This window comes from Falco naumanni, chromosome 9 (assembly GCF_017639655.2).
Source record: "Falco naumanni isolate bFalNau1 chromosome 9, bFalNau1.pat, whole genome shotgun sequence".
NCBI classification, from domain to species: Eukaryota; Metazoa; Chordata; class Aves; order Falconiformes; family Falconidae; genus Falco; species Falco naumanni.
The window spans coordinates 43,616,552-43,636,951 of record NC_054062.1 but is presented as its reverse complement, the minus strand read 5'-3'; the positions used below and the strand labels follow the sequence as shown (position 1 = coordinate 43,636,951).

The 20,400-nt window shown below is 40.9% G+C and overlaps 1 protein-coding gene across 1 annotated transcript in view; it reads right to left on the bottom strand.

Annotated features, from left to right (window-relative positions):
* Positions 1-1,904: 1,904 nt before the first annotated feature.
* Positions 1,905-20,400, bottom strand: part of ZCCHC24 (zinc finger CCHC-type containing 24) — a 113,727-nt gene continuing 95,231 nt past the window's right edge. Inside the window, exons 3-4 of the mRNA XM_040605673.1 lie at positions 16,245-16,409; positions 1,905-5,956 (exon numbers count right to left, since the gene is read on the bottom strand). Of these exons, the coding sequence (XP_040461607.1) occupies positions 5,843-5,956; positions 16,245-16,409 (279 nt within the window). The 3' untranslated portion in view covers positions 1,905-5,842. The remainder of the gene's footprint in view (positions 5,957-16,244; positions 16,410-20,400) is intronic.

The following is a 20,400-nucleotide window of genomic DNA, read 5'->3' as shown; positions in this document are numbered from 1 at the left end:
GCAAAGAGTTGTGAAAGTCAAGTTGTCAAACAGCGTCCCAACCAACTCTCTTCCCCTCTGGTTATGGGAAAGAACCACCATTTGAAACCCAACGCTTGTGCTTCGGAGTTGCTGAAAGCCAAGTCTCTGTGGCGCTTTCAGCATCTTCTGTGTCTCTCACAAGGCCATAAAGTGACAGTATACTGTTACTTGCTCCTCACTTGCTATATGTCTAGTGATAGCTTTTTCTAGCAATCCTTCCCCAAATACACATAAATAAACTGTATAAGCATTTTCTTATAAGTCTAAGCACTTGAATAATATACTGGTTACTTAATACTGATATTTTCATCCAAGGATAACAAAAACAATATGGCTTAAAGAATTGCAAGGTTTTTTGTCAGAATTATGTACCAACTTTCATATAATATTTTATGTAGACAATATTTCCTTCTTAATGTAGTTCTGTTGCATACTTTATACAGACAAAAGCATTGTAAAAAAAAAAAAGTAAATTACTTCCATAAATATTTTCTTGAGGATACATCCTTAGTTCTGCAAAATAATTAAGAAAACTTTTACCTCTGTTAGTATCCTAGTTGAGAGGAAGGCCCTTCTGAAAGCTTCCAAATTGTAAAAAACTTTTCCCAAAAAACAAACAATACTTTTTTAAAAAGGCCCTCAAATATATACAAAAAAGTTACTGCAAAGAGTTTCCAGATAAGATAACAAACAATTCAGTATTACAAGAAATATTTGTAACCATTCAAAAATTTTAACATCTAAAAAGGTTTCCAAAATACACACATAGTATTAAAAAAAAATTGAAAGAAACTCTATGTCAAGTATAACTCAAGATAAATACACATCTGCAAGTAAAACTGTAAAATACTTCATACAGGGGTAAACATTTATATCAATCATCTATAGCTAGTAACTGCACACGATTGTCCCTTTGAATTTCATCCTAGAAACACAAACCATCATCCCTATATTGAAGATCTCAAACAGCCCTCTGAGCACTTCAGCAACATAGCAAACTGAATGGACAGCAGTGGTTTTGCAGATAGGAAAGAGATGACGGGTTGAAGCCCAATCGGGAGTGGAGTGATATCTTAAAGAATGATATTTTTTTTTGTTTTTTTTTTACGGGGATAGTTCCATCATATATTTTAAAGTATGTTGGCAAAGGCAAGTGGAAAATGTATGTCAATTCACTTAACTTGAAAAACACGTGTTGATGATTTATCGCATACGTTCAGTGGACAGCTCTCAGGATCCATACTAGGAAAAAAGAAAATTCTACGTGACTGCAGAAGAAAGAGAACTAATCTATGAAGTCTGACATTTCCAAAAGCTCTTAACTTTTAATTTTTTAAGTACTTTCATTTTTGGAATAACTGCTAGAGTGTCACAGGTATGGAACCCATGTATAATCTAAATTTCACAACATACAAAAAGGTAAAATGTAGAGAATACTTTTCAGTATAAGGCTTCTCTCAGACATAGGTAACTTCACATTTTTAGATTACAAGCTAAGTCCCATATAATGGGGAACTTTGAAATACACCTATTTTCAGAAATAATATATACTCTTGTGTATTTATCTGAAATTAAGAAGCAACTTTGAGACAAAAAGGCCTCAAAACTTGCTTATGTGGTGTCATTTTATGTCCATAGTAGCAGCAGTAGAAACTGGCTAAAATGGGGCCATCCGTTAAACTACAGGGATTTTTCTTCTTCACCATTAAATGAAGTATTCTTGACACCTTTGTTGGAGCCACATCAAGTTAAAGCAGCTAAAAATGTACACCATGCATTTCAGATCACTGATAGTTTTCTCCAGAGCAGTGCCAATGCCAAGGACAAACTCCATGTGAAATGTTCTGACTGAGGGAACAAATGATTAGTTTGGCGGGTCTTTCTGGTGGTTGGTTGTTTTTTTAAGGAATAAATGAAAGTTTAAAAATCTCCAAAGAGGGCAAAAAAGATGGATGGATTGGTAAGCAAGCAACAGCAAACATCTGAGGTTCAAAACCTGATTTGCCAAATAAATGCACAGAGCCAAATTTCTCTCAGGTACCCCCATAAAGCATAGTCAGCTTAGGCAGGCCTGTGTTGATTCAAAAATCTTTTTACTGATGCTTACTTTGCGTCTGGTAAGACTGTCTAAAAATGCCTTCGAGGACTACTAGGTGATGTTCTAAATGCACAGCTGATGATAAAGAACATCAGAAAGCATCTGGAAAAATCTAAAAGGTAAATCAACTCATTTTCTTACCAGTCAAAAAAATCTGAATTTTTAAGGTTTTTCCAATTTGGAAAGAGTTAGTTAGGTCTACAGGTGAATTGTGGTTGGGGAGGGGGGAGGGGGGAAGAGATCTATATCTTATCAATCTTTTTTTTTTTCTTTTTTGAAATCAACATTAAAGAAATTTCTGATCTGTGCCATTAACTAAAAGCCAACAGTCATGAGCTATTGTACATTACTTATGCGCAGCAACCCACAAACTACATACGGACAAACATGAAGCAAATGCCGAGAGCTGAATGCTATAATCCTACAAGCAAACCTCACGCAGGGAGAGACAGAGGAGCACTCCCCACGCACAAGCCTGGTGCTCCTGCCTTCCCAGGCACCAGCTCATTAGGGAAACAAGGTTTCAGCCCTGTGCAGTGAGGACAGAAAACAAGGGGATGCCCCACACGGCTGAGGGGAAGCTGGAGTTTAGGCCCATGGCTGCTCTCCAGGGACCCCCGGTCACTCTCCCTCCTCACCCCACTTTTGTCAGGGATAGCAAGGCAAGCAAGCTGCTTCCAGCCCTGGACTGGATCACATCCACATCCCGCACCACGATGGATTTGCAGTCTCTGAGTTCGGCAGTACAAACTACGGCAGTGTTGCATCTTGCTTTTCCGTGCGTTTTGTTCTTTGTTTGTTTTTCCCCAACATGAGTGCAGGGGAAAAATCTGTTCTCCTGCTCATTATTTCAAATATGCTAAAAATTACTTAAATATTTCATCTCTGCTGCCTAGGAACGTATCAATGGTATAAATATTGAACTGTGGTTAAGTATGCTCTTAAGAATTATTATTCTATACCTACAGACTTTAATTGTGTTAAAGTAGATCATGTGTATTTTTAGTACAACCTAAAAATCCATAAGCTGAACGCATTGCCACACAGTGTTGAATCTGGATAAACAATTTTTAACAGGGCATTGGCATGAAAATAGCAACAATTGCATATAATGGTATCTTTTAGTTGGGTCTTGTTCAGAACCTGGTGATGTGCTGTATATTGATGTAGCTAAAGCAAGGCATGTGCTATTTTACTCATCTAGTGGTTATCATAAGATGGAAATTATTTCAACACAGAAAAAAAGGTTGGTAACATCTTAATTTCAGGAGAAAATAAAATAACATTTTCCCTTATCTTCATCTAAGGGGGTTTCTCTACATGTCCTTTAGCTGGATGTGAAGCGTCAAGGTAATTCCCCCACTGCCCCTGCCCCCCGTACTATTAAGTGCTCCAGAGGGAAAAAATAATCATTTAGTACGCAGCTCTTCCAAAATTACTCATGCTTGAAACAAACTATCAAGATTAATGCTAGAGGTCAGGCTTTGAAAATCCACCCCTAGATCTGGCTGTGTATTTTTTTTTTGTTCTTATTGGTATGGGCAGATTAGTATCCTTGTTTAGAGCGTTTGCCTCCAAGGTAATTTCTGAGTCTGTATAAAAGAATGCGTTTCCATTTGAAAATGCTAAAACTGTATCCTCACTGAGGCAACTGAACTGTTATTAGTGTTAACTTTCAATAATATTGTTTTTAGCTATTTTAGTTAATGGAATTGCCAACTGGGCAAAACTGGTTTCAAAATAATTAATTTAGTTAATACTATTTCAGCATTACATAGCACTTTTCATCCAGTGATGACAAAGCACTTAAAGATATTAAGTAAGCCTCACAACTCTCCTGTGAGGTAGGTAATGAAAGTATTATTATCCCCATTTTGCAGCTGGGGAAGCTGAGGTCCAGAAGGATCTTGTGACTCGCTCAGGATCAGGGAGCTAATGAAAGAGCCGTGGTCAGAAGCCAGGAGTCCCACTGTTTATCCATTGCTCTGAGCAGTAGGCTGGGTCACTTGGGGTTTTGCAAGATAAGTACATGGTGCTACCACCAGAGTAAGCAGAAACAATTTTGCCCTGTTTATTGAGAAGCAGGGAAATGGCTAAAGTTTCACCCTAGAGCAAATTGGTAAAGAGCTTCACATTTTCTATACGAATGCTCTGAAAACTCTAAATGTTCAGTTTGCTTTACAAGAGCTTGACTGTACGTACTGGTAACATCCTGCTATCACTTGGCATAAAACTCCCTCTGTCTTAGTGTTACGGAATTAATCCCAAAACCAAATTCAATTCATATCAAGTTATTTAGGGTTTAAAGTATTTCCACAAAATATCATTCACACAAATCAGTCTCTCTAAAGGAAACTTCATAAAAAATAGTTGAATAAAACCCCCTCAAACTAAGGGTATCCCTGTAATTTTTTTAGTGAATGCTGCAAGTGAATTGCTTGTTGTGTCCTTTTGCCAATGTACTCTTGTGGAGCCATACAAACAGGATACTATCTCGAGGTACATTCAGTTCACGATATTTCCCAGTCCCTGATGAGATACTGCTTTGCAGCAGGATGCCCCTGCACAAAGTTCAACCTGAAATGGGACAATGAAATAGAACTCCTACATTTCTCCTCAGGTATGTAGGTGCTTCAGGAAGACATAAAGAGGGAAGGTAATATAGAGTGTTCTTCGTGCCTCAAAACACCCCTATGGCTAACAAGTTTTATATTATAACAAATTTGTACAGTAGAAAACAGGACATAAAAATAGTTCCTGGAAGTGGCTTTAAAACTATTATAAATAGTAAGTTTGGCTAATCTTTCAATTAAGGGTTTCCAGGACAGTTGTAAGTATTCTTATCCCCCCTTATTCACAGTAAATTTAGTGTGCTTGTGGCCTAATGAACGACCCATACACATGCAGGGACCATTTTAGTGGGATTATATGACAAGAGAAGGATCTGTTAGTCACTCAAGCAAGCCAATTTTGTCTCCTCCAAAATCCTCTTGGAATGCTTCCTGATGCTCTGGGTTCCATTATGGCATTCCCTTTCTACCCAACCCACACCCTCAAACAATTATCCACTTTTTTTTGCCACATCCTGCAAAAACGATTTTGCCTAAGCTCTGCCCAAGCAATGGTAACAAACAGAAAAAGTCCAAGAAATCAGTAGCGCGAAACTTAGACTTTCTAAAACCGGGAAAACAGTATTTTTCCTTCTTTTATGCTGTCGCTTGTTTCATCTTCCTTTATCTTGTCATATAATAGGAATAATGTTCATGTTGTGGGTGAGTGCTTGCAATTGGTGGCCCCACAGTTATTTAACCTCTGCAAAAGCCATACATGTAACATATATTCCTTGTGAATATTATACCTTGCCTGTTGAATAGTACTTCATTTCACCTGGCCTTGATATAGGGTCTGTGTAAACAATCAGCAGAACCTGCAACCATGGTTCTGTTGTGAACGCTATCAGTAACACTTTATATATGTGTGTGTACATATATATAAATTCACATATATATGTATGTATACAAATTGTAGTCCTGTAAATACCTGTTGCATGTATGTGCATGCACAGGAGAAATGTTACATTCTATTAATGGTAAGGCTTATTATTAGGTAGGCAATATTGGCAATTATTTTAGCTTTTATCTTGATTTGTTGTGTTGCTGTTGATCGCATGCTGCCAGAGGATCTTTAAGGACGATGGGGACGGGAAGAGGCCACTTCGAAGGTTTATTGCACACGGCGGCAGTAGTAGCCCAAAACTTTGCACTTCTCACACAGATGCTGGGGATGTTCTTTGCTCTGATCTGAAACATCCAGGCCGTCCGGCTTCTCCAGGGGTCTCTGCAGCAAAGGGAAGGAAATCTGATTAGATCCAAGGTTTTGTCACTGTTACTCTTTGTTATGCACGTGAAGCCTACTTTTATGCTTAACTGAGCTTCCTCCTAGCAGTTATAAAGGTACCATATTTCTTTCCTGAAGGGATGAAATATTTTTTCAGCTCTTGAGCTCTGCATTGGTTCGGATAATATAACTCATAACTTAATTTCTTTCCTCTTCCTGAAGGTGGTAGTAAATTTGTTGTAGGTAAATTACTGAAAGACTGAATTGGGGACTATATTTATAAAAGCTCTAACACAGAAGAGTTTATTCTCTTGGCTCCAGTGACTGAGTTGTCCCAAAGGCATTAGCACGTCAAGCATGGGAATCCCATTACCCAGCAATGACAGCAGGGGTTAGCTCCTATGACAAGAAAACTGTCCTAACCATGCACAACTATTACATAGCTAAATGAGGTTTTCCCAATACTCCGTCCCGTATTTCTAAGCCTGAAATTTTTGAAGTAGAGCAGCTGCAAAGCTTTTAATAAAAAATAAAACCCAACAAAACCAAAACACCACCACCAAAAACCAACCTCATAATGCAACCCTCTGCCCTGAAGCTGGGTAATAAATTGACGATGCATTTTTAATAATATTTGTGAAATCAGGAGATAGGAGGTATATTCGGCTAAACAAGGGACTGAAACTGCTTTCGGTTTAGTAGAACTTTGTTCTTTAATTTTCCATGATATGTAAAGGGTTTCACAGTAGTTCTCAAAATAAAATAGCCATGTTAAATATTTCAGTAAGGTTAAGCATTTGGAAAGTCTTAACAGGTAGAGAGGTGATAGAGACGTAAGGTAGAACACCATAAAGTGCACCATTTGTTTGAAAAAACAAACAGAATTCCCTAACCCATAATTTCTCTTTTTTTTTTGTGAAATGTACCTGAAAGAGCATTTCATTGCACAGTGCCTTCCCATGAAGACAGCGGTTGTTCTATGGGACTGTGGTAGGGACAGCATGTGGTGTGAAATGTGCAAACAAGCCGTAAGATTCTCACTGTTCTCACAGGGATGCCAGACTCTTGCTTATCTCTTCAAAATATGGTTCTTGGAGCAGGGTATAGATAAATACAAATTACAAAATTATGACCATTTATCTTTTCATACCTTTGCTAAATCCTAAAGACTTTATCTGTAAAATCTTAAAGTATACCCAATCATCTAAGCTTTTATTTGTAAATTCTTAACTCCAAAGCCACCCACCTGAGACCCTGTGGACAGGAAGAACAGACATTTGAAACTTATTTTTTTGCTGTGGAATGCTGCAAGAAGAGCTTATAATCCAGAGAATAGAAGGGTTTTCCAGCTTTCTGGATAGCTAAAATGAGACAAAAATAATTATGTCATCCTGAACAAGGGTCGTCTGCAAATTCCTGCTTGGTTGTATTGGATTGTAAGTGAAATACTCTTATTATATTGCACAGCTAGTAAAAACAATATATGGGAATAATTTGGTGGCGACTGCCAGTGGTTTGTTACAGATTCAGTGCTCTTAACCATGATATTGCCTGAAGTTTCATCTGTCCCAGGCTATGTATTTAACTGCAAATTGGATTCCGTGTATCAGGTAGAGGGTAAGGAAGGCAGACGGATCCCTCATCTTCTCTAAATCCTTTAACCTCCTGCTGCAACCCCACTGAGCTTTGAATGACTTGTTGGAAGTCAGTATGTTAGGATTTGAAATCAGAACCAGCACTCCTGTTTCTGGGCTTGCAACCCAACCGCTGGTGCAGGCAGTGCTTCTGCCACAACACAGACAAGTTGAATACGTTTATTTGGGCAGAAAAACTGCCCTTCTGCCTTTTCTACTACTTATTCCACCAACATCTGCCCACAAATTTTCTTCAAGAATTTGTTACGTAAATGTAGTCAAAGATGGTGCTCAGGTTCAGGAGTCCCAGGAGTTAATTTATGCTCCTCATTGGAGAATTTGAGAGTTTTGAAACGCTACACTTAAGACAGGCTATTCAACTCAGCTCTGATTGCTTCTACATGCTAGCTGTGCTCTGATTAAAGAGAAAAAATACAGCAGTTATCATGTTTATTGATATAAGCCAGATTTTTTTTTTTAATACGCAAGGCCTTGGGAATAATTTTTCCTGGAAATAGTGCAAAGGACATTGGGAATGTCTTGAAGCGCCAAGAGTTTTTGGACGGTTTTCAGAAACAATAGCTCTCCGTGGTTTGCTTTCCCCCTGCGTTGATTGAGCTCAGCTTTTTGGCCTGCAAAGCATTTTGATTTCAGAAATGTTATTGTTACCAGTGTGTTACGACACAAAGGCTGGGGATAGAGGGGTTACAAATGCAGGGAAGCAGGTTGCCAAGGTCCAGCTGGAAGGAGTGAGCCCAACAGAGCCTGGATTACATTGCTGGTGAGCTGGTAGAGGGCTGAGGCTTCGAAACTGGTAGCATGCTAGCATGGTTTGTCCCAAAACCACTGCAATCCAACTCTTGCATAAAACGACATCCCAGCTTATGTCCATTTGCTGTTTTGTCTTCAAGCATTTATTGGAAGGCAAAAAGAAATCCTTTCAAACACCCTGAGAAGCAACTGCTGTCTGTCTGGATACTAATTGTGGAGGACCCTAATAATCTCACAGCCTTGTGACCTTTCTTACGCCATGCTAAAAGGATAGGACATGAGACAGCCAAAGAGCAGTGTGTCCATCAAGGTTAGACTTCCTTGGCACAGGCTGACCTAGGATAATTCCTCCAGTTTTGGTGTGGTGGAAGGAGAAGATGCTGGTGCAAGAGGGGGCAGGGTCAGGCTGTTGCATGCTGTGTCTTAGTTTTAGGGACTGCCTGAATTATGTGGAAGATCTGAATAGCTGAGGAGGCTGCACGAGTTCCGTAGGTCAGTAGCATGAAAACTCAGCCATGCATTTAGAGAGGGTGTGGAGAAGGGGACAGGCTATTTGGCTGAAAAAGTAATTCCTTTCCTTAGAAAGAGGTGAAATGGAGCTTGTAAAACAACAGAAAATCCTGCTGTGTTTCTCTGGGAAAGGTATGCTTTTTTTCCATTAAATGGAGAGCTTAAATATAATACTTCAATTTTCATTGTCTTTTTTTTAAATGCAAGCATCCAGGATTTGGCAGTCCATACTTTCACTAAAAACTACAGGGATGGGCACTCTTACATTCTTGTTTTTGTGTGTCTTTCTTTAATTTTCTCCTGGTAGTTGCTGGGTGGAAATAATCTTGTGCAGCTCCACCAGGAAAGCATTTGATGGTAGTGACTAAAGCTGTTGCCTCAGGGGAATGAAGCTGAAATAAATTTAAATTTATATAGCAATTCCTGTCCTGCAAATTAACTTTTGATTTTAAGCTATTGCTGTCTTAGTCTAAATGTACTGAATGAACTCTGCATTCCTCCCAAGTCAGTTAAAACCCCCAAACCCTCAAAACAAAAAGCTCACCCTTATGAAGTGTTAGGTGTCAGAGAAAAATGTCACTAGGACATCCTTGTGGAAAATTGCTTCTGCTAAGAAGCAGAATGGAATAATGTGGCTGCTTATGGTTTATGTTTAGAAGACTGACTTTTTTTTTTCTGTAGAATGGAACAATTTGATTGCACCACTGATGGGTAAAGGATTGTATCAAAATTCAAATGTAAGAAAAGATATAATTTTTTGGACTCATTACCTCAGGTCTTCATGGGGCGATTGAGACTATTAAATGACAGATTAGGTATGTGAACAGAACTGTAGCTGGCAGGATGACTGTTAGGTTAACAGTCTTAAGGAGCTACAGGTAGCTACACTTCCCTCAAGACACACACGCTATCATGAATTCCTAAATTTTTAATCCAATAAAAAAAATGGTGCACTGGGGAAAAAGGATGAAATTCAATGCGTATTCTTGAGCAGTAGACCCTCTGCTTTTCTGTCTGCTTGGGGGGAACAAGGACATTAACAAGGCCCTCAGTTGTTGCTGTGGATCTGAGAGGCAGTGATAAGAAGGCTGCAGATCATAGGCGCGATGCTCAGGGCAAGCAGTCTCTGTCAGCAGCATGCCTCTAGGACAGGCCAGCTAGGAATGAATGATAACTGCATGAGCTAAATGGCGAAAAATCTCTTTTTAGAGTTCAGAGAAGCAGCAATCTGGGGTGATCTGTATTCCCACTGCTGGAACACACAAGTATGGGCGTGCTGGGGAGGGTTAATTGAATCTAAAGAGCCAAAAGATCATACTTGTAGGCCTGAAACTGTTGAAAAGTTTATTGGGCTTGAGTGATCAGGCCGATCCCTCCCCATACTGAGAGAAAAGAGGTGGCTGTGGATGCACCCGGCTATGGCAATTGTGATGGGACCACTGCGTGGCCCATGGAAGTAATAGCTTGGAAATCATGAAGAATGTATTTACATACCAAATTATTTCCAGTCCAACAGTAAAGTCCTGACAGCTGGAAGAAAATAGTGTCCAAGAGGACAAGTCGGTCACCAGATGGCTGGTTCTGCACCAGTGCAACAGCTGTCATCACAGACAGCACTGCAGTTAGCCACAAAATCAGAGAAGAAGCCTTGATAAGAGGCCAGCCAGGAAGCAACCACAGGTGCAGATGTTGCTGCTGGAGCGGGCAGGGAAAGAAAATGAGAATTCAAAGCTTGGTGTCTGGGCTGCTACAATGCCAGGAATGCTGGTGAATGGCTGTAAGGACTGGCTTTGTTGCTGGAGCCGAGTAAGAAGGAGCATAAACAACTACAAAATCCAAATGCCTTGGAAGAATAAGAGGTAGGTTTAAGTCCAATCTGAGATGTCTGTTTATGTTTAGAGCAGCTAAAGTGACTACCTAGGAAACTACTTTTGGAATGGCCATGGAACAGCTTCATCAGGGTAGTTCTTTAGTCTCCTACTCCTCAACAGGGCTTGATCTCAATGAGACTCCAGTTTTCGCCCCATGTCCTGTGAATTTGTGTAAGTGCTCCCAGGGGTAGGCCTACCACTTGAGGGACATAGTGGAAACTCAAAAGGAGGAACACAGTGGCACAATTCAGTCAGGAAAACAAAAATGCATGCTGAGCTTTCTTGGGAGAAGGAATAGTTTTGCAGCTCAGGAGCAAAAGCCACCTGATTCCTGGGCCGTGGATGAGTTGGGGAATGAACGCCAGCAGCCCTGCTATCGGGCTCTTGTGTTACTCCTTGTGATACATGCTCCATCATCTCTCTTAAGTGCAGAGATTTAGAGCTGTATTTATAGAGCACTCTGAAGTATATACACAGCTGTAAAATTGCTGAGAAGACTTTTCCTGCCCCAGAGAGATTAAAAAGTCATTCTCACAGATAGAGTATGTGGAGTAAGAGCACAGGGCTGAATTGAGTCTTTCCTTATGGGGAATTGGCACGGGATCTTTTCCTGGAGTGAAATGAGCCTCCAGGAACAAAGAGCAGGTGGCAGGGAAGTGTGGCTGCTCTCCTCTCCAGGGACCTACTAATGAAAGGTATGCATAGGAAATCAAGATTTGAGCATAGCTGCACAAGCCATTCACAGGCTCAGCATATGTGCTTGAATGGCGACCCCAGGGCTATCCAGGGTGGAGATTATTATCTGCAGTACTGTGGTATTATTGCCTGAGGCAGTGTAGCCTGGGAGTACTCAAACCATCCCTTGTGAGGCGATGTGGACAAGCCCTACAGGACTAAAAAGTCCAAAGACAGAAGAAAGCAATTGGGAAAGGTGAGATACAGAGATGGAGATGAGGACTGGAGAGAAGGGCAAGCCTGGCAATTGAGAACTCACTCTTAACTCACTGCAATGAACATCCAGCAACCCTGAAATAAGGATGTCAGTTCTTTTCTCCTTAACTGGACAAAAGCATCCTCATCTCCAATATTGAGGATGACGTAGCAAGGCTTGGTGGCCTATGTGGTTATATTTCAGCTACTGAATAGACTCTGTAGAGGTTGATCTATTTGGTGAGGAACTGGGAATACACATACTCACTTGGCCATACCAGAGGATGGGAATGTATCCTCGGAGGTGGTTGCTGGTTTTGTCCATATCCACACCTTCCTGTAAGTGTCCTGTACTGCCCAGGACCAGATGTGGAACGGGGGAGGCTGACTTGACCTGGTATGAGTTTTCATGCTGTATATACTGTTGTGAATGTAGCCCTCAACAGGGAAATGTGGCACCTGACTGGTTTTAGACATGGTCTGAGTTGTTTGCAGTTAAGTAAATCTTGTGGTTTCGAAGGCTCTTGTAACTTGATGTAAGGGTAGTTAATGTTGAGGAACCAACACTGATATTCATCTTCTGATAAAATGACCGTTATTTTTTTTTATAATATTCAAGATATCTTTTTGTCTATTAGCTCACAATAATAGATTTATCAAATGGTAGGGTAAGGAGTAGGAGAAGGAGATGATGAATTCCAACACATTGCAGAGAAGAAATATTGACAAGATTGTTTGGAAGTAGAAATCATTTCTTTCACTAGAGGTAAATACTGTCTGAGCTTGCATGGAGGTCAGACTTCTGTCTGGCCAGCTCATTTGGGTTTTGTTAAATTGGGAAAAAAAATCCAAGAAAGAAATCCATTTATGGATTGCTTGTACTATGACCACATCATGTGGTATGGTGAGTTTACAGTGAAAGAATAGATGCTACAAAACAGCAACATTGATTTCTTTTTCTTGAATGGAATTAAAATGCCACGAGAGAAACATGGCTTCTGGGGAGAGGCAGCATATTTTCTTAGGTGAGTTGTTTAAGTTGGAAAAACTGTCTAATGGAAGATTCAGATGACAGTGAAAATAATCTGGTCCCATAAAATAAAGGCAGTAAGAGCCCATAATTAGTTGAGGACTTTCACTGATGCACTGAGGAGGGGAAAAAGTGATTGCTAAAAACTTCTAGACGTGCATAGGAACTCAAAGATGAATGAGGACTCTCCTATGGTAGGTGTCAACAAAAGGAATAAAAATCTAAACAATAAATAGGAAATTACATTTGAGTGGGGTAGCAGTGCTAATTAAAAAAACCTACTAAAACAATCTTACGTGCACAATAAGATTTTTTTTGTGTGTGCTTTAGCTCTCAAACTAGAAGTATTGGTCTTTGAATTACATTTATCTTTCACTGTGCTTTTACAAAATACAGTAATTAGTGTAGGAGTACTGGTGACTGGGTAGAACATATTTTCCAAAATGATGCAGAATAACGCTGCACAGATAAATGTTGATTAACGTTCAGAGAAAGTGTGGTGTGGAGCTGGATGCTCCACAAAAAACATGTATAGGTTAGCAAACACTAGGCTCTGTCAAGAAGCAGTGCTGACCTCATGCAGCCTGTCAGCTCTCCTTTGCTGCTGGCTCTGTGTGTGAACTGATGCTGTTTTCTTTACTGTCTGGCTATTGCTGGTATGCTTAATCAGAAGCAGCACAGGGCACCTCTGGAAGAATGAAAAAGACTAGAAAGAATGGTGATAGTGACACTGAGAAATAGAAGCCGATGGAGGTGAGGCAGTGACAACAGGATGTAAAATCTTTCGGCTCGAGGTTGTAAGTTCAAATTTTGGGAAACGGCACTAGTGACTGGCTGCAAGTTATTTACATCTAGAAGCCTAGCTGAAATGCACTCTTGTCTTGAAGATCTCAAATAGTTTCATTACCTACTGGTGGGGCACAAACACATGGAGAGATAATAGCAAAGCTCTTCCACAGCCTAAGTTTTATGGTGTCCTTAGGGAATGGTGTGGAAACACAGTGATGGTGGTCAGCTCTGGACACCTGCACTGCACATGCTGTGACTATTCCCCAGAAAACACTACGTAACTGGCTCCAAGGCAAGCCCAGCTTACGCAAGCACTGTAGACTGCAACCCTTCCACAGTATGTCTTTGACTTTAGTGCTGCTATGCAGATTAGACTCCTCTAGCCCTGCCAAAAGTGGCAACTCTGCCCGAGGGACTACTTGTAAACCTTATTTACTACAAAATGTACATATTCCCATGTCTATAATGCCTCTTGTGTAGTGTGGATGGGATACCACTAGAGCAATTTCTTGAGATCCTTTGAACAGTAACATAAATGATAGAAAGAATTTAAAAGAACAATGTAAATATTTAGAAACTTGTGTCACAAATCAAGGGTTTTTTAATTTCTCTCACCCTCAAGATGGTATTTCCATGCATGCGACAAATGACTTCATTGCTCAATCTGGATTTTGATGCAATTGTCTATACAAGCTGTCTAAATGAAGGCAAGGAAACGGAGACCTTGTAAGCTTCGAGATTATCTCATGTGAGTTAGTGAAAGAAAATTTGTTAGCTTTCCTTCCATATTTATGCTTCCACAAAAAAAACCAAGAGGTCCTTTTTCTCACTTGCAATATAGTTTCCCGTCAGTTTTGTCTGTAGTTTCTAAAGATGACCTCTTGTTTTCAGGTTTGGAATCAGAGTGGCATTAGCCCAGAGAAAGGGGAATGGGTCACATCTCAGCTGGCCAACAGAAACACAGATATTCACTGGCTCAGCCAGAGAATTGTACAAATCTGCTGTAAAGTAGAAAAATTTCCATGACAGAAAGAAGGGATGATAATCTCGTAAAGTATGTCAAGTTTAAACCAAAGTTTCTGCCACAAGCGTGGCAGGCTTCAAACACTACATTTTAACCGCAATCCGTGTTGCTTCAAGGTACTAGCAATTCTAAATCAGTATTTTGGCTGCATATTGGGATGCAATGTTGCTGTAAAAACTGAGTGAAATCTTGCCCTTAGGATTAGATGAATATGCATGTGTATACAAGAGGAGGAAATACAGTTGATTTGATATTCCTGCATGGGATGAAGCTTAATAAACTTTTCTGTATCTCTTCTTCCTGCTTGTTGCAATGAATTTCAATATTCCTCAGTCTTTTCATCATAATAAAGCCACAGTATCCTTCTCCAGGATTTTTTTTTCTCCTGACACCCTCCCCTCCAAAATCTCATGAAATGCTATGAAGTGTTCCTTATGAACCCATGGAAAGAGTTTTTATAGGAATTTTGCAAGCACTTAGGTAACTAATGAGACACCTAAGGCTCATGATGGAATTTCCTTTGCACCTATTGCATCCAAATGATTTGTCTACGGTTTGAGCAGTCTCTGAGTGGGCAGCAGGTAACCTGACCCATGCACAGCTCTATTTATTACTGAGATTCAGTTAGGATAAGTTACACCTGAGGCAAATCACACCTCCCAAACCATTTAAAAATAATTCTCACCTTTTCCATCCACAAAGATTTTCTGCAATATTATGAAATTGCTCCCAAATTTTTCTGTGATGGACAAATTTATTTCTAGTGGGGTTGTCAAAAGTGACTTTCTGCATGAAAATTCAGCTTTGACAGCCAGTCTGTAGCCTGGTTTCTCAGGGAAACAAGGGGTATAAGCTTGTGCAGTTGGTCTGTCTGTCTCCCAGTAAACACCGCTGACCTGGTTGACTGCTTGTGACCGGTTCTGATGGGACACAAGCAGGAGCTGACAGTAGTTTTTACCATCGTAAGCTGGAAACACAGGAAGTTACCTCAAGGGATAGATGCGACTGCAATCTGCAGGGTGCAGGAAAGGCTGTGTGTACCATGTGAGCTGTGGCTGGCAGGGTGGCAGGTGCAGCTTTCCTGGAAGAGCTACTTTCTAGGTTTGACCCTTTCAGCTTAATAAAAGACTTTCTTCGAAGCTCTTTGCTTGGGGCATCACTTGGTATTATGGAAACTGAGAAACCTGTCTTTAACCAGGCTGTCTTGTTTTACTGTCATTAACCAAGGAATTCTGTAGGCAGGAGTCATCTTAGTATTGTTCTTTCATCACTAATCTTTACAAATAGACAAGGGCCCTTGACCAAATCCAATCTTATTTCAACAGGTGAAAAAAGTAGTATGCATGGGAAGTAACTCCACTGACACCAGTGGAATGAAACATTAAATTGGGGTAAATATGAAGAGCTTCAGAAGAGCTAGGAGGGCTGCTGCTGCTAGACTTGCTTTACTCCATCTCAGATTATAAGGCCCCACAGCCTGTTTCTATAATAAAGGCAGGTAAAGATTTGGGAGGTATTTTTACTGAAAAATATGGCACTCAGATTTTTCCAGTTCTGATGACAGAAGTTCTGATTTCCAGGACTTACAACAGCGTCTCGTCAGGGAAACAATTTTTTGTGGCATGTTGTAGTCCATGTCAAGTCCTCTGTAAGTCTTACCCATGCTTTGCAAAGTCAAGACCGTTCCTAATTCCAAGCCTGTATGCCAGCAGGTCTGCACTTCTCCTACCTGTTTGTGAGGATAAACATTAATGTGGCACTTGATACATTCTTGTCCCATGTTAGCCCAGGAGTTTCCACTCATCCATTTTCTCTTGCATTTGGGGCACTTATATTCACCAAAGCAGCGTTTCTTGCCCTGGTATGGTGTCAGGCCTTCTCCTTTTGGACGAGCCTACAAAACAAAGGGAGGTAGCAATGAATGACCAAAAAGGAGTGTGGGAGAGGTAGTAGGAAAGTAAGGGTGTTTTTTTTTTTAATTAGGGAACTTTAGGCAAAAGGTACCAGCAGCAGACATGAAGGTCATATTCCCTTAATGAAGAGTTCGTACGTTGAAGCCAGAGTTTAACAGTACTGAGAGTTACTTCTGTAAGAAATACTCAAAAGTTCAAGATGACTTGTAACACTCGTGACACTGAACATAGTATTCTTAAGGATCCCAGATGAAGTCTAGAAAAGTAAAATGACTCATCATGCTAGGAAATGGTTTGTTTTTGTTTCGGGGGCTTGTATGATTTCTCAGCGTGTAGGTCCAAATTGCTTTCTATGTGAAAACACAGGTCAATGAAGGAGGTGGTTGGCAGAAGACCTGAGTTTGGCAGGAGCTCCAAGACTTGAGCTCCCATGGCTGGTGGACGTGGGGGACACTGTGTTACCTCCAGGGTTGCACGTGGGAGAAAGACAGAAACGAACATTGAGCACACTACCCCCTGCATACTGGTGGGCAGAAGAGGGGGAGGACACCAAACCTACTCTGTCCTCTCTCTTTCTTTTTTCTGTAGCATCAGTGCACAGCATTCTCTATTTTTCGTGCATAGCAATATTGTTCTTTAAAAGATCAGATGCAGTAGCAACGTCTGTTATAAATAGGCAAACATCTATAATAATTTGCTTCGTGACACTCAGTCTGACAAGCCACTGTAAATATCCTGGCTCAAAGCAAAAATGAAGCTGACATTAGGATGCATATATTTACAGAACTATTGCACAAAAGAGAAAAAAAAAACCAAACAGTCCATTGGTATAATGAGAAACATTCGGACTTCCATGACTAAACGAGCATTGGCAGCCACCCAGAGTGTAATCCTCTGATCCATGGTGTCCCTTGATAAGGATGGGAGATTGTAACTGAATATTGGTCAGGAAAAGGTCAATTTATGGAGACATCCTTATTCTGGACACTTAATTTGACTGTGTCTCTGAGGACTTTGTAGCACAACTCAGGTCAGTATAAGAAGGAGCCACATACTCTCTTCATTTATAAATTCTCATGGATTTGAACAGCAACCCTCTGTACAGAAAGCTCCTACAATCAAGAGACATTCCCCCTCCTCCTGAGGTGTCACAGATTGCTTTATTTGTAGCTTCAGTTGGGGCTACATTATTGAACAGCAGACGAGTTATTTCTGATTCTCAGTTTCAGTCACACTTTTAAGTGTGTTTAAGGAGTTTAAGTAAACTCCTCCTGCAGTCAGACCTGGAAATGCAGCTTCATTGCCCCTGCTAAGAAGCAGTCCTTTCAGAAAATGTGCAGGTCACAGAGTGTATTATTTCCAAAAGTAATAGCACTGACTATGGAGACAGAGTGCTTCTGAGAAGTCTTGTAAATGTTTACAAACAGTATTTACACATAACACTCCCACTGCAATATGTTATGGCAGCCATAAAGAACTTTTAAGCATCAGACTCCCACAGCCATATGTTGCACTAGCCACAATTCACAGATTGGGAACTTTCAGAGATGGGCATGTTGAGCGGGCTGAAAACTGCAGGTTTCTCCACATCAGGGAGCTGACTTCAGAGATGATGCCAATGCCCTGCAATGCTCTGCCCTCACAAACGCACAGGAGGGAACTGAAGATGCTAATTGGTTATGTCCTCTGTGTGTACAGCTGGGCATCAGGAATGGAGGCTTTCCAAATTAGAACCTACTTTTAAAATCTTTCTTCTCCAATTTGCTCAGTAAATCGGAAGCAGAACTGGGAAAAGAACATAGGAGCCCTGACTCCGGCGGTAATTTCCTCTTATAATTGCTAGACTAAACTTCTGATTTATTTTTAACTTTTCGGCTGTCACAGCTCCCTCCTGTCAGTGATTTTAATTAGTTTGCTGGCAAAACTACAACATTCTCTGTAGGTGTTTCGTTATTCTGCTTTATGGATGTTTATACCTTGCCCTGACAGATATTATTTTCCTTCCCATATCTTCAGTTTCCCAAACTGTGCCCCACAGGGAATTTGGATTCTCAAACAAACGAGCTCATTTTGTCTAGTAAGAAACATCATTAGGAAGCACTGACAGCAGCAAAGGCAACTCTCCAGCTCCCTCCACCCTTCAGGTCCAAACAAAACAGACATTTGACAGTATTTGGTAGAAGGCAAAACCTGAGTGAGATACACTAATGGCTTGAGAGGTCTGAGGCTGGGTGTTTTCCTTTTTTTTTTTTTTTTTTTTTTTAAAGTCTCTGTGGCTTCAGCAGCAGCACAGTTGAATTGCGTAAACATTTCCAAGAAACAGCCTGCTCCTTGGCGCAGAAGCAGCCAGCCCTGCTCGGCAGGGTGCTCCAGCACCCGGTCGCTGTGTGACAGAGGTGTCTTAGTGCTCATCCAGCTGGAGGGCAAGAACTGTTTTCACCAAAGGTTTTTCTTAACCAAGTGCCAAAAAAGAGCAAGAAGACACATTTTGTCCTTTGGTATTAACCTAAAGTCTCTTATTTTATAAAATGGGGCATTTACCTTGTTTAAACTATTAATCTCCTGCTTCCTCCTCACCCTGGCTTGATTTGAATGGTGTTTAATAATAAACCTTGGTTGGTGTTTAGGTCACTAAGCATTATCTTTTCTTACTCTTTCTGCAGATAAGGGTTTCTTTATCCTCTGAGTTAACCAGGCAAAGATATGCCCCTATTCACAATGGCAGAACGTTTTGTTGTTACCACGTTGTCCCATTGCCTTCAGGCTCAGGCAGTCTTTGGTGCGGTTTCTACCCTTGGCTGCAAAAGCTTGGTGGGACCTCTGTCTTACCGCACTTTAAATAACATTCAAACTAGGTTACAAACTGTAATGTGTCAAGGTCTTCACGTTTTCAGCATTCTTTTAGTCTGGGGGGTTGGCAATTTTATGGTTTACACGCTGATTTGAGAGGCTGATTCCATCAAACCAAAGCTCCCAGCATTTCTCCTGCTATGTGACTGTATGGCTCTCCGACAGCTGTACGTATCTTCACTCCGTCTGACATTTCAAGGGTTATTTAATGCAGCCAAGACAGGCAGGTCTTTGGGGATGATTAAAACCAAACAGATTTTTCTAGAAGGACCAGAATCTAGCCATTCTTTGACATGTCTCTCAGTGTCCAGGTGGCTGACACAACAGGTTCTTTATGCTGCTTTGACTTTGGAAATCGGGAGGTGATGTGCAGAAGGGAGAGCCGTCCTTCCCTGAGGCACCCCTGGGCTGGCGGCTATGGCGGCCCAGAGCCCCTTCCCTCCTCGTCGTCCTCAGGCACAAGCTGGAGCCAGCCTTGGGCTGGTGGTGGTAATTAGAGGACCTAAGGGACTCCCTCTCGCCTTGGATTCAGGAAGCAGCACGGATTCTGCAAAAGCCCTGGCCGGGCACTCTGTCCACTAGCAGTTAGTCAAATGAAAGGACCTTGCTGATACACCTTGGTCTTCTAGACAGACGCTAAGACAAATGAAACCATCTTTGCAGATTTACCCAGCCAGTGCACGTGTTTACCTTAGCTAGATCCAACATATGTATGAAGCCAGTATTTTTGTGTGGCACAGCAATGAAAATGACATCGATGTTCCATCCTTCTCTGACACCCAGCTGCCTCTATTTTTCATCCTTTCCCTTTATTCAGCCAAAACCACAAATTGGCCATAATAAGATTTTTAAAGTGTTTAAGTTGAGCTTTTCTGCTGGTCACTGGCCAGCCAAGCTCTCTTTCAACCTATGGGATTGTGCATCTCACAGAGGAATCTGCCAAATCATTTGGCAGTGACAGACACAATAAAGGACTCTTTGCTTTCCCTAGACAATTCTCACAAAGTATCAGTTTGCACAGTCAGCAAAACCAAAACACCTCCACACACACACACACAAATGCCCTGCTTAGAACTAGACTCATTATAAACAACACGAGGCAGAGAGGTCCTTCAAAGTGAA